This window comes from Portunus trituberculatus, chromosome 40 (genome assembly GCF_017591435.1).
Source record: "Portunus trituberculatus isolate SZX2019 chromosome 40, ASM1759143v1, whole genome shotgun sequence".
Lineage (NCBI taxonomy): Eukaryota > Metazoa > Arthropoda > Malacostraca > Decapoda > Portunidae > Portunus > Portunus trituberculatus.
The window spans coordinates 25310948-25335448 of NC_059294.1; the positions used below are offsets into that span (position 1 = coordinate 25310948).

Genomic DNA, 24501 nt, shown 5'->3' on the forward strand with positions numbered 1-24501 from the left:
GCACCACTCTCTCAACTTCTAAGATCCATAGATAAAGTTCTGTGAAAAATGGAGTTATGTGGACAAAATTCAAACAGTGCAAACCAGATGATGACCAATTCACTAGCCAATATACAAAATCCTTAGGAGTGTCAACACTTAATATTGCAAGAGGAAATGATCAGTAAAGTCAAGTTAATTCATAAGTAAAATAATCCAAGCCTAATCCAGTTCTGTAAGACAAATATGTCATGCTGAAACTCTTAAACGGAGCCTTCATGTGGCAAACCTACTGAGCAGTTCTCTGGAGTGGGTGGGAGACGTGGTGCTGGCTCAGAGGAGCCAGTCAAGTTGTTACTGGGTGACTTGTAATTCTTGTTGGTCTCATTTTGTGGCTTAGTTCCCTCTAGGGAACTTGAGGCACATCCTGTAATGAGTTTGCATTAGTAACTTGTACAAAACTAACTCTAAGGGAAGCTAGGAGCTCCTTAACCACTGTTTCAACACATTTTAGTCCATTAAGTGGTGTTCCTTCTAGGTCAAGAGTCATTCAGACCATGATCTCTAAGTTGAGAGTTGCTTAGGTAATGATCCCTTAGCCCATGATCTCTAAGTTGAGAGTTGCTTAGGTAATGATCCCTTTAGGTGAAGTCTATTTGGCTAATTCATATTCAATTAATTATTCTATTCATAGATAGCCCTTATATTTTCATTAATTTATTTATTAATCCCCTGACATCTCATTGTTAGTGATGAGGTGTGAGGGAATAATGAATAAGGAATATATTTCAAGCAAATAAGACAGTGTTTTGAAAAAAAACATTTCATAGATTTCTGGAAGAGGCCAACTTGGCCTGTGATTTCAGCTTTGAGTTGTTAAAACTAATTTCTAATATCAATGGTTATTGTGGTTAAGGCAAGTATTTTCAATTATGGATGTATAGTCCCATTTCTGTCTTTGATACTTCCACACCCTATCCAATTTTCTTTCAAAATCCAACACTGTTCTTGCACTTACCACAGCATCTGGGAAGTTGTTCCAATTGTTCACTACTCTACTGTATAATGTGTATTTCTTGATGTCTAATCTTGGTCTTTGCTGATATCTTTTTGGTATGTCCTCATGTAACTAGTACCCTCAGGCTATTTTGGTTTCAGCGGCAGATTTTCTTTATTCTCAATAAGAAAACTGAACAAAAATAGGTGTACACTTTCCTTGTGAATCATTAGTCTCTGCAGAGGCAAGGTGCAATACACGTTAGCTTTTGTGTTGTATTAAAGTCTAAAAATTAAAGAGCTTGGTACTCCAGGCAACTATATTTTGTTCTATATGATGATGTTATACACTCAAGTAACTATAAAGAAATACATATCAAAATAACAACAGAAAATTCTGGAAGGAGTAAAAGCATGGTAAATCAATAGATACATTGTAATATAGTGTTTAAAGATGACTATGCTGACCTACTCCTGAATTAAACTAACCGGCAAACACTGAAAACTTGCCAGTTTGGGTCCTCTCCTATTGAGAATGTTGTTAGAGCAAAGAAATGTTGGCATTTTTTACCCATTGGATAAGACCTAAGGATGTAAATATATCCGGAAATTTGCCATCAGGAGTAGAATTTGTACAAGGAACCTCAGAAAACCAATCAATAATTAGTAAATTGAAGTCTCCAACCAAGATGAGCTCTCGGTCAATATAAAATGACTGAAGAAATGTTAAAAGAGCAAACCTATCAAGAAATTAATAACTTGGAGGCCTACAAACTACTAATACAATTACTCAAAATCAGGCAAAAACACCCCAAAATAGTTAGGATGCTCACAAAAAGACTGGCCAAATTTGATATCTTCCTGAACACATAGCCCAATGCCATGTATCCTCATATTAGTTCAAGTGAGGACAAACTACAGCCCAGAATTCATGCAGCTCTCCAAATGTTAGTATATTTGAAATAGAAAGATACTAAGCAATGCCAAATAATATTGTGAACATTTTGTTTTCCTTCTGCAGTGTGCATATGCATGGGATAGTAGCTTTTTCTATAAAAGCCTTTCATTTTGTCAGTGTTAAATATTAATTATTTTGGATTAATATATAATGTTGTCTTATAAAATTGTGACAATTCTAATGTAGCCCTTGTACTGAAAAAGTTGCCCATCCATGTGTTAGTTGGGGAATCATTCTTAAACAATTTAAATTCCATTAGAAATATTTGAATTCAAGTTCAGTCACATTTCACAGAAATAAGTCAACCCAATTCTTAAACTAGATACCACGTTGTTATGGTTGTTGGCCAGATTGTTGGTCAGGCCTAACTACACCTTGCTGTTTTCTCCACGTCGCTATGACACGTCAGCACACACCATGCTTCACTTGTTATTCGGAGCTCCGAGGTTTCACGAGGATAGCGGCGTGAACCCAACGGAGGTGTTGTCATGCAGGAGGGAGAAGTGGAAACCAGACCGGCACAGCGCGCCTCACCGCGAGGGTGTACTACCACCCAGCCTACTAACCACCCTACCTGCACTATACCTGCTACTTCTCTGACTGTATATATTGTACATAATTAAAGCTGCATTGTTTCCAATATAGTACAAGTTGGAATCCTGATTGTTTTCTTTACGGGCAGAAGATACAACACACGTCAAACACAAAATTAATGTTATTCACCAAACAGTTAAGATATATTAATATAAAAGTAAGAAAGAAATTATCTACAACAGAAAACTGAGCGAGAAAGCATCTTACTCCTAAAAGTAAGTGTCCCAACTGGAGGTTTGCAACTTGCTCACTGACTGATCCCCTGGGCATGTGATCAATGGAAGGGGGCAGAAAAAGACAAGGAGTAGCACTTCCACCAGCAGCACCAGCAAGGAATGAGGTTGCAGAATGAAAACCACTCTGTACTGGAAGACTGTGAAGAACTGTTTAGTTACCTGTGGTTACAGGAAATGGTGCAGGAGCACCAGTATTACCAGCACCAACAGGAACACTATTGGCAGCAGGCATATCACCACCTCCACTGGCAGCTCACTTTAGCACCAGTATTATCAGTACCAAAAGGAACATTGCACACTACCACCTCCATCAGCACTTCGCTTCAGCACTAGTATTACCAGCACCAACAGAAACACTATTGGCACCAGGCACACCACCACCTCTGCCAGCAGCTTGCTTCTCTCTAATTTGGGATCTCTGTTTGAATATCAGATCTCATGATGTGAAAATTGAAGAGAAATGGAATCCAGCCAGTATTTTACACTAGTTTTTTCCATCTATGAAGTCCATTCAGGGTGGGGCAGGTCATGTCGTTTACCTCTAGCCATACTACCAAATCAATCTTCTTACATGTGTCTCTCTCTCTTATTTCCCATGCATGTGCTATTAGAAAGTGATATTTTAGGTATGCTGTATATAGTAGAGGAAGCCACAGGACAGTGAGTGTCGATGTTTAGGATTATATCAACAATTTATAAAAATTCTGTGACATGTGGCAGAGGTTCTTTCCAGTGTTGCCATGATGTGGTGGTGGTGGTCAGTGTGTCCCCTTGGGTACCTCACCTGGTTCAAGTAAAGTCAAGTGTTATGGCTCACGCCTCATTTTCTCTGGCTACCAAATAAGATGGAAACTACAACCCTGATTTTTACCTCATATAGGTGGTGTGGAAAAAAAATAAATAAATAAATAAGAAATAAATAAATAAATAATAATAATAAATGAATAATAAATAAATAATAAAAAACAAGATATAAATTATATATAGTATATTGAGAGAGAGAGAGAGAGAGAGAGAGAGAGAGAGAGAGAGAGAAACAGGCTTGCAGATAAGCAGGTAGGGAGACAATCTTAATCTGATAATTGGTGGTCGAAATGGCAACGCCGCACTCATGGGAATTCTGGAATCTGCCACACCTAGAACAGACTTCATAGATGGAACAGACTAAAAGACAGTAACTGAAACCTATGATAACAATTGAACATTTTGGCATGAACCAGATTATGTTTAATAGGACTTATATTAGAAAGAATATTGGAATCCAAGTTTGGACAAAGAAATTTCATGAGATATTCCACGAATAATGATACTATCTTTTCTTTTTTTCTCTTTTGTGTAGTTCTCTCATCTCTACCTGCGCTAGCTCCTGTATTTGAGTAGGATCATAAGGTGAGAGTGAGGTACCTTTTTTTAGAAGCAAGGTAGTCCCTAACTTCCCTGACCTTGACAACTATGGCAGCTATCTGACTGCTCAGGTCAGCAACTGTGTTAAACAATCTATTTACCATATCACTAAGGACATTTTCATTGGAAGATACAGGAGCAACTTTGCAAATAGAACAACAAACTCTCATCATGCTTCCTCCTAATTTAAAGATTTCTTCAATAAGGATGCTAGACAAATTAGTGCAGGCCTCCATTCTGTGATACCAGTGATCACATATGTCACAGGCAATAGAACTCTCACCCCCAACTACTGACTGCTACAAGTATCACATGGATAGGTGTTACTGGACCCCTAGAGATCTGTGATCTACTGCCCGCCGTGGTATCAAAACAAAAACACACAGGTGGCCAAACACAGCAATCACACACAGAAACTTCAAAATGCTCCAAAAACATCATAAATAAAGATAAATCAACAACACACAAGACATATAACCAACCCACCACTGTCAATAAGATAATCATGCAAGCAAACAAACACAGGCCAACCACCAACAATGAAAGAAACACTCAACTAAAACACAAACGCAATACAAGAAAGACTACAAACACAAACACAATACAAGAAAAGTCAGAATATACCACCTGATACTAAGTTGTAATGGTGGTTAGCTAAGGCACAAATAAAGGAACAAACACTAACTATACTGAGAAAAGAAGTGCAGGAAACAAGACAAGTCTGCACATCTAATAGCCAACCCATGTCAAAACAGGACATGATGCCCACTGCATACATCGCTGCCATCTGATTTAGATGTAATCAATCCGGTGACTATACAGAATCCAGCTTATCTAATATACGACTCATACATATCCATAATCAGCAATTTATTGAAACACCTTTTGGACTGAGGAGATTGAAAGAGGATAATATGGATAAGGACTTTTCTGGATTTAGAGATGAAAGAGGCAATATGAGGAGGTTGATAAACATGGAACGAGAGATAAGGTACATGAAAGAAGTGATGCTGAGTCTAATGGACAATCAGGACTGAATGACAACAGAAAACACAGAGCTGAGATTGAGATTAGTCGAATATGAGAAGGTCAGTGTAATCAATCAGGGATTAAAGGAAGAGATACAAGAAATAAAGAAATAAAATGATATACATGTACTAAAGGCTAAATGTCACGACTACAAAGACTCCTTAAGAAGCCTACAGAAAAAAAGTACAGGATGGGATTGAGGACAGAGTAAAAAAAATGGAATGGGTGAAAACAAGCTGAAGGAATTACAAAATGCATGGAAACAAGAACAGGAAGAGGAAAAAGTTAAATTTTCAGAGGTAGTAAAGAGACAAATTCAGGAAAAAACAAAAGACCCTGTTATATAAGTTATTAAGGAGAAAGAAGATCTAGTGAGAAACACAGTGGATAAGAGGAGATGTTTCTTGATTTTTGGAATGAAGGAAAAAAAATCCAAGCAAGTTCATGAGAGAGCGTGAAGAGAGAGAATTGGCGAAAACTATAATCAAACAAGTCCAGGACAGCATACAGGAGGTGGAGGAAGTGATTAGGTTGGGAAGATCTAGTGAAGGGGTAGGAGACCAATGAAAGTAAGAATGAGATCACAGGTGGCAATGGAGGAAATTTTGACAAGGAAAGGAAAGCTGGCCGATGATACTGAACATAAAGATATATGGATAAAAAGAGATATGAACCTGGAAGAGAGGGAAAAAGAGAGTGTTAAGAAATGAAGCTAAGGAAAAAATGAGAAAAGGACAGAGATCGAGAAAAAGAATTACTACTGGATGGTTCTAGATATGAGACTAAAGAAGTAGCATCTACAGAGGAAGGAGGAGGTCATGGAGGAGGCAAGAAATTAAAAGTGACATACTAATATAGATCGGTTCTTATCCAAAAGTGACTTATACTAATATAGATTGGTTCTTATCCAGTGTATTGGAGATTAAGGATTATTTGAAAGAGAAAAAGCCAAACCCAAGCTTTTCTACAAATCTATAAATAGCAAAATGAAGAACAAGGAAACAATAGAAAAAAATAATTAAAGGAGGGAAGACATACCAAGCAGAGAAGGAAATGAGTGAAATAATAAATGAGAGCTTCAAAACTGTGTTTACTATAAAAGAAGATTTTACAGAACCAAATAGGACATTGCATTGCCAAGGATTACAGGAAATCATGGTGCACAAAGAGGATATTGGAAGACTATTAGATAATTTGGATGTCAGAGAAGCAATGGGGCTCAATGGTGTATCAGGCTATGTGCTAAAAGAATGTAAAGAGCAACTGCTGGATCCAATTTGGGAAATAATTACAAGTTCACTAAATAAAGGGAAAGTTCCACTACAATGGAAGAGAGTCAACATAATACCAATATTTAAAGGAGGAAAGGCAACTGAGCCATTAAATTACAAACCGGTGTCACTGATAAGTGTTACGGGGAAGTTGTGTGAAATAATTATCAAAGAAAATGGGTTAAACATCTGGAAGAAGAGCAAGTCATATCGAACAGACAATTTGGGTTCAGGAGTAATAGAAAGACGGGAAAGCAGAGATGGATGGGTGGACACAGTATACCTGGACATAAAAAAGGCTTTTGATAAAGTCCCTCATGGGAGACTACTTTGGAAACTAGAGAACATAGGATGACTATGAGGAACTTTGTTAGAATGGACAAGGGATTATTTGAATGGCAAGATGAAAACTGTGATCAGACGTACATACTCATCTTAGGTTAAAGTTACAAGCGAAGTACCACAAGGGTCAGTGTTAGCCCCCATTATGTTTCAGATTTATGTAAAGTACATTCACAATGGGGTAAACAGTTATATCAATATATTTGCTGATAATGCAAAGCTGTTAAGAGTTATCAAAACCCAGAAGGACTGTTTGCTGTTACAGGAAGATATAAACAAAATCTATGAGTGAGTAAGAAGTGGAAGTTAGAGTTCAATGCCAAGAAATGTCACGAAATGGAACTAGGAAAGAGCAAAAGAAAACCAGTATGGAATTATTTGATGGGAGAGGAACAAATAATGAAGATTAAAGAGGAAAAAGATCTGGCAGTAATTATACCGGAAAATCTGAACCCTGAAAAACACATAACTAAGATATTTGGATTACCATTTAAAATTTTGACTAATATATAAGAATGGCATTTCAATTCATGGACAAAGGTATGATGAAAAAAATCATCACAAGCATGATACGCCCAAGGCTGGAATATGTAGCTGTGGTGTGGTCTCTGAGCTCTATAAAAGATATAAGAAAATTAGAAAGGATACAGAAGATTGCTACAAAGATAATTCTGGAACTAAAGGACCTAACATATGAAGAGCAGCTAAAGGAAATGGGACTACCAACCTTACAAGATAGAAGATAGAGAATGAAAAGATCTAACAACAATCTACAAGATGTCAATGGCATTGAAAAGATAGACAAGGAAGACCTAGTGCTGTTGACAGAAGAGGATGGAAGGACAAGAGGTCATGTAAAGAAAATCAGGATGAGGCGGTGTGTGAAGAATATTGGAAAATACATTTTCCACACAGAACAGTGGAAAAGTGGAGTGCATTGAATAATGAAGTTTTTACAGCACATAATGTGCATAACTTTCAGGAAAAATTGGATAAATGGACACATGGAGACAGAACACTATGAGCCCTGTTCGAACCCTGTACAATACAATTAGGCAAATACAAAGGTTAGGTTAATGAGTAGAAGGGAAAAGTAGAATTAAACCTAAACCTAAACCATAACCTAACTATACTATATACACAAATAAAAGTTTCATCCAAGTTTTTACAGCACATAAAAGGAGATAATAGCAGCACACACTTTGGAAAACACTGGGCTAGGGTATGGGGTCAAAGTGGCTAGTGTATGAGGATAGCATAATGGAGATCTGGAGTGAGTGGAAACTCTCATTTAAAAGAATAGTTTTGTTAATGCTCTGCAGGGTTCCAAAAAACCTTAGAAATGGATACGGTAAGTAGATAAATGACAAGTAAAATATATCAAGGACAAGAGCATAATTACAGACCTTTTAATGCATAAAGAATCAGTAATGGTATACTTTAGGCATATATCAAGTGAAATGGTGCAGAACAAAAGGGTAGGATGTGAGTAACGAAAGACATTAATAAGGTTTAATAATTGTTGGTATTAAGATGTTATGAAAAGAGTGTGCTCATTACGTGAATTAATCTACTGTACCAGATCCCAGGTAATAGAACAAGAGGCAGACAAAGGGAGAAGTACATGTACATGGATAGAATAGGAGAGTGTGGTAATCCATGGTCACCAACATTTGCTGCGACACGGCACTTCAGTAATGTACTGGATGCTAGTGGAATAACACGTTACTTGTCCAAAGATTAACACACACACACACACTTACCTGTTAAAATAATGAAGACAAAACTCCACTTGAGCAGTGAGGCCCCGCGAGTCATGCTGGGGCTGGTGGCGGGATGGAGCTGGAGGGGCATGAGGGGGGGCGGGACTCACTCATACCCACCACACACTAAAATAACTTACAACTTTTCAAAATAACGACTCACGGAAGATTTAATTACGTAAATAGCATTAGTTTTTCCCCACCACGTCCCCCTTGTGGTCCTGGACGGATCTCCGGGGCGAGTGACGTGAAACAACTCACGGCTGAACCCCTGTCAGTGTCAGGTGCCTCGCTTTGCTAAAGTCGCTTTGAACAGCTGACTACGGTAAACAAAACAAAAATGTCAAGAAGAATGATAAAATACTTAATGATAATACATCACCTAAAACATGCAAATAAAATACTGCTATTAAGAAATAGGGTTTACAATTGTTATCAATAGTCATCTTTAGGTACTGATATCTGAAAAAAAAAAATTATAACTACTTACCTAGATAGGCAATTGCCTTCAGATAACTACGTAATTGTCTTCACCTGCTGATCGTCTTTGTTGTTAGCAAGATCAACATAAAGATATGATAAGGGTACTGTACACATTTCCAAAGAAATGCCAAAGAGAACAAACATGATTGTGTGTTATATACATGATTCAAATAATGTTATGTCTTATAAAAAAAAGAACAGATATGACAATAAAGGGGTTAAGTTCAAACAGATGTATGCAAACGGACATTTTTTGCATGTGTGTGTGTGTGCTTTTACAAAGGAAGTGGACTGTGAGGGTGACGATAACTCATTCAAGATCAAGACAATCACCAACACTGCTGCCACTCTCCCGCTCTCCGTTCTCCTCGCCCGGTATTGTGTTCTCTTCTCACTTCTTGTTACTTCGCAGTATCGGTGCACTAAGAGTATCTCTGCCAGTGAGACCTGCAAGGCAGACGAGTTAGCTCACACCAGGAGCTAAGGATTGACTGTTACCTACTGTGAGGAGAGTGGACCAAGGAGTCTCTGTCGGGTGAGAGGAGAGATGCAGGAAGAGGAAGATCCAAAGGAATATCGTTGGGAGAGCGGCTACGAGAAAACATGGTAAGTCTTCACTCTATGTTTGTAATTACTTTAAGCTGATTAAATTTATTCCTACAATTAATGTTTATGTGTTTAGTGAAGGGTTGTCTTTACTTACAGTTTTGATGTTAACATAGTGGTTTTATTTGTCTTATAATGCAATATTTTCCATGTAAATTATGTAGCGTACTAAGTGTGTTGATTATGTAGCCATAGTGGTAGGTGCCTGTAAGAATAATGAATTTTATCATCCATTACAGGGAGACGATACAGGAAGACGAATCTGGCCGCCTGGAGCCGTCAGTGACAGAGATAATCCAGCGGACAAAACGGCGCAAGTTGCTGGACAGAGAGGCGAGTGTGCGCCTTGGAATCATGAGGCATGTGTACATTATCCTGGACTACTCACAGGCCATGACGGAGCAAGACCTCAAACCCACACGTCAGATTTGCACACTAAAGGTTTTGCTTCTCTCTGTCTTTACTATTGCTCTTATGATCTCTTATTGTTTTATTATTTTAATTTGGTGTTTTTTTTTTCCAGTTGCTTAACTCTCCTCCTTTTTATTTTTTATTCTCCTCCTTTACCTCAAGATCTTCCTCATTCATATCATCCTTATCCTCTTACTAGTATATTTTACAGAAAAAAATCCTGAATAAAAACTCAAACACTCTTCTAACTCTTAATCTTAGCTTGCTGGAATGTAAAAAGATTCTCACTTAACTCTCTTCACAGATTCTAGAGGATTTCATCAAGGAGTTTCATGACCAGAACCCAATAAGCCAATTAGGTATTATCACAACTCAAAATAAGGTTGCCAAGAGGAACAGTGATCTCAGCAATAACCCGCAACGCCACCTTGACGTAAATGGCTCTCATGGTATTCCTTGGGTTTTCATGACTTATTTGCATGCCTGAAATATTTCTTATTCATACTCTTCAGCATGAAAACAACTACTTTAGTGTGAATGCTACAATTTTTCCATAATAAATGATGATCGCCACATACTTCTCAGTGTATCAAGAAATTACAAGATGTTCCATGCCGTGGAGAGCCATCACTACAAAATGCATTAGAGGTGGCCCTCTCCTCTCTACGACATCTTCCTCCTCATACTTCAAGAGAGATCCTGATTATCTATGCTGCATTGACAACCTGTGACCCAGGAGAAATCATTGCCACCTTACAAGTAGGTTCAACATAATTTCTTGAGTTGAGTGTCATGGATTAAAGTCTGAAATTTGTTTCTACAGCTACTACTAAATCTTGTTGAAAAATCATTATAATATGATATAGATCTCATATGAATACAAACCTATGGGGCTGGTTTCTCTCTCTCTCTCAGTAATGGCCATCATATATTTAATGAACTGGCTTTTACTATCCTCTCATCCCCCTCATTTCAGAAAGTACAGGAAGCTAACATCCGAGTGTCAGTGGTGGGCTTGGCTGCAGAACTCCATGTGTGTAAGGATATCACTAAAAACACTGGTGGGTCCTTCTCTGTTTCCATCAATGACCTCCACCTTAAGGAACTTGTTAATGAACACCTGGAACCTCCCCCAGCCTCTAATAAGATGGACCACACCCTCATTAAGGTTGGCTTCCCACATCAGATTAATGCTGATGCCAAGCCTGCCCTCTGCATGTGGTAAGTGGTGGAATGTGGAGTGTTGTGTAGGTATCAGTATGCTGTTGTGTGATATATTCATTACAACCATCATTATCTTTTTGAAAAGCTGATGTTGCTTGTAGTACTTAGATCATTCATTGAGCTAGTGGCAGCTTTAGGTTTCTCCTCAGAGCTTCTTTGTATATTATGATTGGATGATGACAAGATAATAATAACACTGTTAGAGAAGATAGTAACTAATCTAATACATCATGAATCTTCACACCTGTCAGTCTGGTTGTTTTTAAATACTTGCTTAATAATTACAAGAAAGTGGATTGTAAGGATGATGCTGACTTGTGCATTCCCATGATGTTTTGGCAGCCACCTGGATGATCTTCCACCGCTCAATACTCGTGGTTACTACTGTCCACAGTGCACTGCCAAGTACTGTGACCTGCCAGCTGAGTGCCGTGTGTGTGGCCTCATGTTGGTCACTGCGCCTCATCTTGCTCGCTCTTACAGGTGACACATAATCCTATACTTTGTGTGTGTGTATTTACCTAGTTGTATTGTACAGGGTTCGAGTGGTGTGTGTGTGTGTGTGTGTGTGTGTGTGTGTGTGTGTGTGTGTGTGTGTGTGTGTGTATTTACCTAGTTGTATTTTTACGGGAGGGGAGCCTATGCTCTCTGTATCTCACAGTGTCTAATTTTCTCTTAGAGTCATGTATAGACTTTGCACACACTACCTCTCTGTCCAGTCCATTCCATATATCTATCATTCTATGGGGGGAAGCTGTTTTTCTTGAAGTCTCTTCTGTAGTTGTCTTTTCTGAGTTTTAGTCCATGTCCTCTTGTGTCCCTTCTGTCCCTCTTCAGCAGGTTGATCCTATCAGGAAGCTCCATATTATTCATTATTCTGTAGATGGTCAACAGGTTGCCTCATTCTCTTCTCTGCTCCAGTGTTGGTAATTCCAGTCTCTCCAGTCTCTTTTCATACGTAAGAGCCGACAAGGTTGGGACCAGTTTGGTGGCCGCTCTTTGTATCCTTTCAATATTCCTGATATTCTTCCTCGTGTTAGGTGACCACATTACTGCTGCATACTCCAGTCGTGGTCTGATCAAGGATTCCAATAACTTTTTCACCATATCTTCATCAATATATGAGAATGCAATTCTAATATTTCTCAGTAAGTTGTAGGTTTATATGTTTATTAGGAGACATTTCTTTTGTTATGAGAACTCCTAGCTTCTTTTCACTTTCCACCTTCTTAATCTTTTCTTCTCCAAGTTTATATTGTCTTGTTATCCTATTTTTGCTCTTTCCAAATTCCATTATGCTATATTTCTTAATGTTGAATTCCATTTCCCATCTTTTACTCCATTCCCATAGTCTATCTAAGTCTTGCTGTAGAGTTCTACCATCACCGTGTGACCCAACTTTCTTCAAAAGTTTTGCGTCATCTGCAAAAAAACTCATATAGCTTTCTACTCCTTCGTCCATGTCATTTATGTATATTGCAAAACATAATTGGGGCCAACACAGAACCTTGCAGAACCCCACTTCTAACTTCCTTCCAGGTGGACTCCTTATCTCTAATTGTCACTCTCATAGTTCTTCCAGTTAGGAAATCCTTCATCCATTCCAGCAATTTTCCTTTTATTCCCCCTATATCTTCCAGTTTTCTTATTAATTTTCCGTGTGGAACTTTATCAAATGCTTTTTTTTTAAATCTAAAAATACACTGTCAATCCATCCATCTCTTTCCTGTGTTATGTCTATGACTCCAGAGTAAAAGCATATAAGGTTTGTTATGCATGATCTTCGTTTTGTAAAGCCAAATTGACTTTCATTAATTATATATTTTTCTTCCAAATGTTTAATCCACCTTTCTTTGATCACCTATTCACATATTTTAGCTATTGTACTTGTTAGGGACACTGGCCTGTAATTTGTTGGGTTCTCCTTATTTCCTCCTTTATATATTGGCACAATATTGGCTTCTTTCCAGTCTTCTGGTACTTTTCCCTTTTCAGTAGAACATTTTATTGTATTGTATACCTTATTTGCCAGCTCTTCTCTACACTCTTTCAAAATCCAATTTGCAATTCCATCCAGACCGTGTGATTTTCTTACATCTAAACTTCTTAGTTGTATCATTATTTCCTGCTCCGAAATAACGATGTCTCATCGCAGGAGACTTATTTCCTAGTTCTTCATAATTAAAGCTTTTTTTTTCTCTTGTAAAAACTTATTGAAAGTGTCTGTTCATTATTTCAGCCATTTCCAATTCATCACTATAATCATTATTTTCTTAAACTAGTTTCTCTATCTCGTGTTTGTTTTTTTAACTTTCCGTTTATATATTTATAAAAGATCTTTGGCTGATCCTTGCATTTTTCTATTATGTTTTACTCATAGTTTTTCTTTTCTTTTCATATTTTAACATAGTTATTCCTTTCTCTGATATAGTCTTGCCACTTCATTGGACGTTTGTCTTTTCTCTATTTCTTCCACATTCTATCCCTTTTATCTCTTGCTTCTTCACATTTTCTATTAAACCATTCTTCCTTATATTTGTCTTTAATTTTTAGTCTCGGTACATATCTATTCACTCCATCATTATAAATTTCTTTAAATGTCATCCACCTTTCCTCCACTCCTGCCTGGTTGTCAAATTTAGTCCAGTCCGTCTTTTGGAAAAAGTCTGAGTTCTCTAAAATTTGTTTTGCTATATGTCAATCTTCCTTTTCTATGTTTTTCATTCTGTTCATTCCTAATCACTTCCTTGAAGGTCGCTACTATTAGTACATGATGACTTTTTGCCAAAGGTGTCTTATACTCTACTCCATCCACAATTTCAGGTTCCATTGTAAATAATAAATCCAGTCTTGATTGCTCTTCACTATTCCTAAATCTGGTGTTTTCTTGAATCCATTGTGTCATTGTATATTCCATAGTTAACTCCAGTAACGTGTAATCACATGAATCCTCATTTCCCTCTGTAGTCATATCTTCCCAGTGCACTTCCTTACAGTTGAAGTTCCCCATTATTACAGTATTTCTTTTCTTTTCTAATATTTTGATTAGTGAGTGTTCAGTGTCTTTCAACACTTCCTCATATTCTCTTAGACTCCAAGACCTTGTCTTGGGTGGTACATAGCAGACTACAAATTCTCTCTTGTCCATGTAATTTTTCTCAACTACAACTGATATAATTTCTGCATTGTTTTTGCCATAATTCATGTTCATTACCTTTAGGGGTTTTTTTGCTTAGTATCATTACTCCTCCACCCTGCTTTGCTTTTCTATTTTTCATATAGATATTGTACAGCCCATTTCCAATGGGGTTTAATGTCAGTTGATCTCTTAGTTTTGTTTCTGGGATCCCCATTATATCAGGCTCAACCTCATTAATAAAGTCATTCAATTCATTTATCCCTGTGATGAGTCCGTTTATATATAAGCAACTTTTAATTTTCCACATTTACCCTCATTTCCTCCTCTGCTCTTTGTTCTCTTTCCTTGATGTACCATTTCCTCAGTCTCATGTTCCAAGCTTTCAAAAAAAACCTTTATTTTCTTGGTCTCTGTAAGTTTCTCATTTCTTTCTTTCACTTTGTTTCTCAATTCTTTCAATCTTTCTCTCTCTTCCAAATTCATGTCTCTTTTTATCCATACATCTTTGTATACATCTGAATGAGCTAGTTTTCTTGTTCTCATAAGTAGTTCTTCCACTGCTACTTGTGATCTCAGTTTTATTTTCATAGGTCTTACATGTCCATCACTGTATCTCCCCATCCTGTACACTTCTATTTCACTATCAAGACTTTGTCCTTCATCTTGAATTGTGTTTATTATGTCTCTTGCCAACTCTTTCTCTTCTTTTTCCCTTACATACCAGATTGGATTTTTCTTTTCTTTCAAACCCATACTACAATACATTTCTTCTTGTCAACTGTGTCTCTGACTAGGTCTTTTGTCCTGTCTTGTACGAGTATTTGCTTTTTCACCATTTCATTAAAACTCATTTTCTGGTTCTCACTTTCCTTTTTCAATTCATCCTTTAATTTTTCCTGTAATTCCTCTCATTTTTTTGTTGTTGTCTTGCACCTTCTGGTTAATTTCCTGAATAATGTCTTCATAATTGTTGCACTTTTCCTTCAGAGATTCATTTTCTTGTTTGAGACAATTTTGTTTTATTTCAACATTATCTAATTTCACTCTCAAAACACTTGAGTTTATCCATTAAGTCAGCGTTTTCATTCCCCATATTCTTCATCCTCTCCGATAAATTAGCCATCACTTCCCTTATAAAGAATACATCCTTTTCTAATGTTGCCACCTTCATATTATATTTTCCTTCATCCCTCTCTCTAAAACCTGAGAAGGCTCCAGTTTCATTTGACCCAATATCTTTGAACTTTGTGGTGTCTCGTAAATTTCTCTCCTCGCCGTCAGTGTATCGCTACCACTATCCCCAGACCCCTTCCTCACTCCCGTTGCCATTTTCCACTCGTTTCACTGTTTTTCCTTCACTTTTAGAGACAGGACACCTGTAGTGATATCTCCCCTCCCAAAATATACAACCAGGCTGGTCAGAAGTCTTCCAGGCTCCAATTCTGGGATAGATAACATTGCGCCACGAACGTCGATGTGTTTACAACTCCGCCATGACGGTGTGTGTGTGTGTGTGTGTGTGTGTGTGTGTGTGTGTGTGTGTGTGTGTGTGTGTGTGTGTGTATTTACCTAGTTGTAGTTTTACAAGACCTTGGCTTTATGCTCGTGTGGCCCCGTCTCCATATCTACACTTAGCCAGTTTTTCTTTAAAATTATGCACACTCTTTGCTGACACCATTTCCTCACTCAAACTGTTCCACGTCTCAATACATCTTTGCGGGAAACTATATTTTTAACATCTCTCAGACATCTACCCTTCCTCAGTTTCTTACTTTGCGATCTTGTGCTTCTAATGTCACATTCTTCTCTCGGGATTAGTTTCTCATTATCCACTTGATCCATTCCTTTAATCAATTTATAAACTTGTATCAGATCCCCTCTCTCTCTTCTCTGTTCCAGGGTTGGTAGATCCATAGCTTTTAGTCTCTCCTCATATGTCATCCCTTTAAATTCTGGAACTATTCTTGTAGCCATTTTTTGTAGTCTCACCAATTTCCTTATGGGTCCACATAACTCCTGCATATTCCAATCTGGGTCTTATTATAGTACTTACCAATTTCTTCATCATTTCTTTGTCCATGTTGTGAAATGCTACTCCAATATTCCTTAGCAAATTATATGTGTCTGAAAATTCTATCAATATGGCTTACTGGTTGATTGTTTTCTTCCATTGTCACTCCCAAGTCCTTTTCCTTTTTTACTTTTTCTAGTTCTACTCCATCTCCCATCTTATAGATTCCCACTAGTTGTCTTTCACTTTTTCCCATTTCCATGACATGGCTTTTGTCCACATTGAATTCCATCTCCCATTTTTTACTCCATTTCCAGATCTTCTTTAAGTCTTCCTGCAGTATTTCACAATCCTCTTTTTGTTTTATGACTCTGCACAGTTTTTGCATCGTCTGCAAACAGATTTATGTAGCTGTTTACTCTCTCTGGCATGTCATTTATATATATGAGAAAAAGTATTGGCGCCAATACTGACCCCTGTGGCACTCCACTGTCTACTGCTTTCCACTTGGACTTCATATCTTTGACTACCGTCCTTATTTCTCTCCCCCTCAAGTAATTTTCCCTCTAACTTCCACAGTGATCTTTCATGTGGCACTTTATCAAACACCTTTTTTAAATCTAAATGAATACAGTCAATCCATCCTTCTCTCTCATGTACTTTATCAACTATTCTAGAGTAGAAACTCAATATATTTGTTACACACGACCGGCCTTTTCTAAAACCAAATTGGCTATTTGATAATAATTTCCTGTCTTCAAGAAACTCGATCCATTGTTTCTTTATTTCTCTTTCTTACATCTTGCATATTACACTAGTTAGTGATACCAGTCTGTAATTTAAAGGTTCTATCTTCCTTCCGCTCTTATATATGGGAACCACCTGAGCGCTTTTCCATTCTACTGGTACTGTTCCATTTTCTATTAAGCATTTTATGATGTATATAGGACTTGCTAGTTCTTCTCTACATTCTTTTAATATTCTGCCTGAGACTTCATCCGGTCCCATTGCCTTCTCTTCATCTAATTCCGTCATCAACTCTTTTATTTCAAGCTTGGTTACTTTAATCTCTTTCATATGGACAGTCTCTCTATTACCCTGTGGTCTTTCAAATTTGGATTCCTTAGTAAAGACCTCCTGAAATTTACTATTTAACAGTTCTGCCATACTTTTTGGGTCTTCCACCATCCCGTTCTCTCCTTTTAACCTTTCTATTGTTTCTTTTTGCTTTATTTTTCCATTTATGAACCTGTAGAACAATTTTGGTTGTTCCTTACATTTTTCGACAATGTCCTTTTCATAGTTTCTCTCTTCTTCCTTTCTCACCTTAGCATATTCATTTCTTGCTGTTTTGAAGTTTTCCTTATTTTCTGGATTTCTATTTCTCCCACCTTTTCCATGCTCCATTTCTTTTTTCCTTTGCCCTAGCACACCTTGCATTAAACCAATCTTTCTTTCCTTCTTCTTAGGTCTATATTTTGGGACATATTCCCTGACTCCTGTTTTGTATATTTCCAAAAATAAGTTAATGTTTTTAAAATAATTCTTGAGGTTCTCAATATCAGCCTTTCTGTAATTTAATCGGTCTCTTTTGTATGATTCGTATCTATCTTCCTTTCCCTCTTCTATATCCATTTCTAATATTACATGGTCACTCTTTCCCAGTGGGCACTTATATCTTATATCATCGTTCATTTGTCATAGGCAGGTGGAAATACAGACACAGGTATTAGAGTTACCTTGTAAAAACTAGGTCCAATCTTGCTGGCTCATCGTTTCCTCTGAATCTTGAATCAAGACAGTCAGTTAGAGGAGAAGAGTTGATAAGACTGGCTGGCTCATCGTTTCCTCTGAATCTTTGGTCCATCGTATTATCTATCATTAGATTCAGGAATCTATCTCCCCAGGCTTCTTCCCCCATACCACTTCCATAATTTTCCCAGTCCACCTCCTTACAGTTGAAATCTCCTACTAATATAACTTTTCTCCTTTCTTTAATGATTCTCGTTAGACTCCTTATTGTGTCATCTATCATGTCTTTATATTCTTGAATGGTCCATGAATTTGTTTTTGGTGGCACATATGTTCCATTGATTGTTAACTCCTTTTTATTAATATGTATCTTAATATACAGTATTTCTGATTTTCCTTCCCCAAACTCCACTTCATTTACCACCATCTCTTTCCTTAACATCATCATGACTCCTCCTCCTCTTTTACCTACTTTGTCTCTCCTCCATATATTATACCTTTTATCTATGTCTATTTTTATTGCTTCATTTAACTTTGTTTCCAACAGGCATACAGTATCTGGTTCTTCTTTCTTTATGTAATCTCTTAATTCTAATTTACTTGATAAAACCCCATCTATGTTCGTATACATCATTTTTAATCTCTTGTTCTTATCATTTTTAGTTAAACTTGCTCCATTTTTTTTTCTCTTCCTTCTCTTTTACATACAATTTCCTTATTTTGTCTCCTTAATTCTCCAAAAAAATGCCTCCTTCTCCTCCTCTGACCTTTCATTATTTTTTTTCCTTGCTTCTGCCACCAGTTCGTTGTCTCTTCCTTTCCTCCTCGTTTCTATTTTTCTTTATATATATATATATATATATATATATATATATATATATATATATATATATATATATATATATATATATATATATATATATATATATATATATATATATATATATATATATATATATATATATATATATATATATATATATATATATATATATATATATATATATATATATATATATATATATATATATATATATATATATATATATATATATATATATATATATATATATCTTTGCAACCTTCTGTTTCTCTGAGTTTTGTTGTTCTATATAGTATTTCTTCTGTTGCTGCTTGTGATTTTAGTAGTATCTTAATTGGTCTCACTTTTCCTTCTTGATATGGTCCCATTCTGTGGATTTCTTCTACTTCCTCTTCTAAGTTGTCTATCTTCGTCATTTAGATTTTTTAGTAGGTCTTTTATTGATGTGTGTGTGTGTGTTTGTTTTAAAGCATTTAAACTGTACACAGATATGGGACACCAGTGGTAAGAATGTGTGACATGCAATGAAAGTGTGAAACCATGAAATCAATGTAATTAACTATGTTTTGTATGTAATCTTTCTAGGCACCTATTCCCCCTGAGACATTTTAATGAGATACTTGCAGAGGAGAGTTCTGCTAAGGAGTGCTATGGATGTCAAAAGCAATTCACTGCAACTGCTGCTGATAAAAATGTGAGTTATATATTCTTGAAACTTATAAGTTTAACTTTTTTTCAATGGTAGAATGGTAATAGTATTATTTTGAAGAAACCCATTACTGATGCATGCCTAAGGTGATGGCTGGGTTTTGAAGTCTTGATCTAGTGTACTTCAGCTTTCTCACCGTTGGAATGTTGTACCTCTTGCTATCTTTTATCACTATTTTCATGCTAAATGCTCTGCTGATCTTGTTAACTGCATGTTTTCCCTCCTCCTGCAGCCTCGCTACACAAGGCTTTCTTCTTCCTCTCATCGCTATTCTGTTCAGCTTTCTAATGTAAGGGTTTCAAGACATTTGTCCCTGTCCTTTGTCTAATTCTATCGGCTCTGTAAGGAGACTGGTAACTGAGTGGGCCTTTTTTCTTGATATTTTTATTTTTGTTGTGGATTGCCTCTAAAGTCAAGATGGTTATGGGATTGGAAAGGCAAACATGGTGGTGTAAAATAAGACTCATTTATATATTATTTTCTATTTAACTTATAGTTTGTATTGCAAATTTCTTTCTTTTCTCCCTTAGTCATATCTTGGGAGTTTATATAAAAAATATTCTCATGCACAACTGAAATCATTGTACCAATGGGTACTGTAGCTCCCAGTATACCCTAGAAATGGCAGATGATTGCGGCACTCTTTCTATAAACATAGTAACAAAAGATCAGATTATATATATATATATATATATATATATATATATATATATATATATATATATATATATATATATATATATATATATATATATATATATATATATATATATATATATATATATATATATATATATATATATATATATATATATATATAACTGTTTTTGCCTTCATCAGGTGTATGTGTGCAGGACATGCCAGCAAGTGTATAAAAGATCAGATTATAGGTAGCTATACTTCTTTATAACAGTTTTTGTCTTCATCAGGTGTATGTATGCTGGACATGCCAGCAAGTGTGTAAAGATCAGATTATATCTATACTTCTTTATAGCAGTTTTTGTCTTCATCAGGTATATGTGTGCAGGACATGCCAGCAAGTGTTCTGTTTTAACTGTGACATCTTCCTGCATGAAACAGTCCACTCATGTCCGGGCTGTGCCTCGAACCCAACCATTTCACAGTACACTAACACCTGAGGTTTGCTCTACATCATCCATATGTATTGATAAGTTGTATGTTACTAATTTTGTAGCAATATTTTGCTATATGGTCTGATAGGTACTACAAAAGTATTAAACATTGTCACAGTTTTGTGCCAATTACCCTCCACCAGTACCTGCATCAGATTAAAAGTATTTAATGTAATGTTACTATGGCTTAACTAAGTAAAGAAATTAGATTCTATACAGAGTGCTTCCTTGTACCTTTGGCTATTCTGAATAGTGTTATCATGTTAGAAATAATTTGTATGTTTTAAATTATTTATCTATCTATCTAGATACTAGGGATGGCTCAGACAAAGCACCACACACACTCTCTCACACACACACACACACACACACACACATTCACACACACACACACACTCACACACACACACACACACACATTTACACACACATCTAGCTTTGTTATTTGCATAATACCAGTCTGGACATACCTTAAGACTATCAGTATGTATATGGGTCTGCTGAAAATTCAAGATAGCACTCCTAGAAATTTGATTTTGGAGGAATATATTTGTTACCAATAGCATACCTAGAAATTTGATTTTAGAGGAACACATTTGTTACCAAAGTTTCATCCATCCCTCAATTTGGCAGTTACAAACTTGATCTACTTCCCTCCTTATATACTTAACACGTTCCCTGCGATTACCAGAGCAGCGAACTTGCCCACACTGCGATACAAATAAATTGTCGCCACGTCAGTGCTGGTCAAGTCAGCGAAGTGAGAAGAGCAGTTTTGTCTGGGAAAACACCCAAATGAACTGGCAAGCTCAAAGTGTTTGCCCACAAGTGGATCACATGGCATACCATGAAAAATTTATGATCTCTGTGATACGACCTACTGGTGGACATACGCAATACTCTGCTTAATGAACAGGATAGGGGGTGTCAAAGCTGTTCGTAGAGCAAAAATTTGTTAAGCAGACATAATTTTCCCATAGGAAATAATGGAAATAGGGGGGATGTGTTCTGGGCTGGACCCCAACATATCACGTGGGTTAAAAAAAAATTATATATACGTACCTGTACCATTAATAACCAAGTATCCCCAAGTTTTTAGTGAAGAAAATGACAATACAATGGAAACATGAGAATTCATGTAAAGTCCCTACTTAGTGTCTGGGTCTTCTAATTATCTAATATATGACATCTACTGTAAACAACACTAAGTAATCACTCAACAGCACACACTGGGACATTAGACAATGGACACTGGCTCCAGCTGACACTATTGCAGCCACACTGACTTATCTACCCCAGTTGAACTGCAGATTGGAATACACTTGTTCAAACATTCGCAGTTCCACTTCAAATAAGTATTTGTGCCCTTAACCCTTAAAGTACGGTGATCGTCTCGGGACGATTGTAGCGTAGCGTGCGGAGAGGCGGGGATCGCTCCCTGAATCAAGACTTTTCCGTGCTAAACTTTTGAATCTCCCCCTCACTATTGGTTCTGGGGCAAGTGGAGGTATCTGGCATCTTTTCTCGCTCGTCTCCTTAAGCCTTGAGACATATGTTCCCTCACAATAGGTCATCTTTTCCCATTTCGAGGCAACATCTGGCAACCCCCGTGACCCGGAGGGAGGAAACAGTACTCCTAGTGATGTTATGTCAGTGTTACTAGGTAATGGCATTGAGGACAGTGATAATGAAGACCGATTTTTTTTATTGAGACAGAAGAAAGTGAGGACTCCAGTAGTGATTCTGATAGTGATCTGGGAGACAGAGACCAACCCTCACAGCAATGTTCATAAACCTCCTCACGTAGCCTATTCCCATCGAGCAATGCACTGGTGTGTGTCACCCCTGGTTGCCTCTACAGGACTGTGCTTGTTGGCCAAGTCACGTGAATCCCATTGCTAATAAGAGTTGCCAGATTCCAATTATTATAGAAATCCACAATACAGGCAACCCCCGCTTAATGAAGGTTCACACGACGAAATTTTGCTACAACAAAGGTTTCATTTTACTACCATCTGCTCGTTTAACGAACACCAAACTCACTTTAACGAAGTTTTATCCAGGTAATTTTTTCCAAGTTTGAAAGCTAGTCGTATCAAGCAAGCCGACAGGCCTTTGAATACAGTACACCTCTTGTGGACAACACACACACCACTCACTCCTCGTTCAAAACAATAACAGCGTCAGCAGCAGCTCGTCTTCCCTCGCTCAACTTACCACCAAAACGCCCTGCAATGTCACCTAGCATTGCTAAGAAGACCAGGAAGTCTCTTACTCTTGAAGTGAAGCTGGATATTATTCACAGACACGAGAGGCGAAAAAACTAATAGCATTACTTGCCACCATCTTGACTCCATCTACTGTCTCTACTATTTTCAAGTCAACAGACTATTAAGAAGGCTGGTGAGACCGTTTCTTCCTTGCAAGCTAAAAGAACCACCTGAATTTGTGACTCTACAATGGAAAGCCTTGTGGAAAAGTGGTACACAAGTTTTGTATGTGATACAATGATGCACCCTTTGTTTACATTCCACAGGTGCCAGTTAGTGTCTTTCCCGTTTCACTTTCCCTCCCTTCATAAATTTAAGAGCATCAACATTATAAAGTTACATACCTACATACATTAGTTTACATTATAATGATTTAATTTAACCCGTAAGAGGTCAACCACGTACATGTACGTGGAGTCTTTGCTTACTATCTGTGGTCAATCACAAACAAGTATGTTCGCCCCTTTCTCGGTTTCCATGTGTTTGAAATTCCCTCCAGCTTCAATATTTATGTTCTTTGAAGTGTCTAGCATATATCAGCACAGTTTCCCGCCATTCTGACATGGGTTAGTCATCCACCTCCCCCACCCCTCCCTGTCGCCTTAGTGTGACCCCCCCAAAAAAACGGAGCAACATTTGGTATTACTGTCATGAATGTGATGTAGCTCTATGCATTGAGCCTTGTTTTGAAGAATATCACACCCTGTTGCAATACTAAAAAGCTCAGATACTGAAAGAAAAAATAATAAACAATATTTTGTGGTAAACTGAGCAAATTATTTTTTACATTATATTTACAGTATTTACAAATATTTTTTTGTATTTTTCATTTCATAAAACATGGGTTAATTTATGAATATGTAACCATTATACACATGTCTCATAGGAGAAAAATATCGATAAAACGGTTAAAAAAGCCTCATTCAGAAGTTGTACGTCTGGCAGCATCACTGAGCGAGGTAAATTTAAAGCTCTAACTGGACATTAAAAAATGGCAATTTCGAACTTTTAACTTATTTTTACTTTTCTATGCCCATTTTGAGTTATATGGAATAAAAAAAGAAAGTGGAATTTTTGGTGACCTGGATGAGTATTCGTATGTAAATCAGTGCTGACCTCTTACGGGTTAAACTGCCTAAATGTTTAACTTCATAATTTTTACTTTCATTAAACCTTTCACTGTGCTATGATGCACTCTCGCTTTCTTTACTCTCAATGGAAGTTCAAGTCAGGGGTTAAACTTGTTATAATCAGTTCGCTTAACGAAGTTTTTTTCAGGAATGTAACCCCTTCGTTAAGTGGGGATTGCCTGTATAAGATAGGAAACCATATGGAAAAGATAATAGACAAGACTTGGTATCACTGACT

The 24501-nt window shown here is 37.0% G+C and overlaps 2 protein-coding genes across 3 annotated transcripts in view; one reads left to right on the plus strand and one right to left on the minus strand.

Annotated features, from left to right (window-relative positions):
* Positions 1-8892, minus strand: part of LOC123516273 (TM2 domain-containing protein 3-like) — a 28118-nt gene extending 19226 nt beyond the window's left edge. Inside the window, exons 1-2 of the mRNA XM_045275531.1 lie at positions 8573-8892; positions 273-406 (exon numbers count right to left, since the gene is read on the minus strand). Of these exons, the coding sequence (XP_045131466.1) occupies positions 273-406; positions 8573-8663 (225 nt within the window). The 5' untranslated portion in view covers positions 8664-8892. The remainder of the gene's footprint in view (positions 1-272; positions 407-8572) is intronic.
* Positions 8893-8937: 45 nt separating this feature from the next.
* Positions 8938-21077, plus strand: LOC123516271 (general transcription factor IIH subunit 2-like). 2 transcript variants are annotated; one of them, XM_045275529.1, is made up of 8 exons: positions 8938-9661; positions 9901-10102; positions 10377-10505; positions 10658-10831; positions 11049-11293; positions 11639-11779; positions 19607-19715; positions 20744-21077. In XM_045275529.1, exons 1-8 carry the CDS (start codon positions 9603-9605, stop codon positions 20867-20869), a joined length of 1185 nt encoding a protein of 394 aa, XP_045131464.1. In that variant the 5' UTR covers positions 8938-9602; the 3' UTR covers positions 20870-21077. The 2 variants fall into 2 exon arrangements, with proteins under 2 accessions (XP_045131464.1, XP_045131465.1); XM_045275530.1 differs by lacking the exons at positions 19607-19715; positions 20744-21077 and adding an exon at positions 15801-16045 and having other exon boundaries at positions 9357-9661.
* The last annotated feature ends 3424 nt before the right edge of the window (positions 21078-24501 follow it).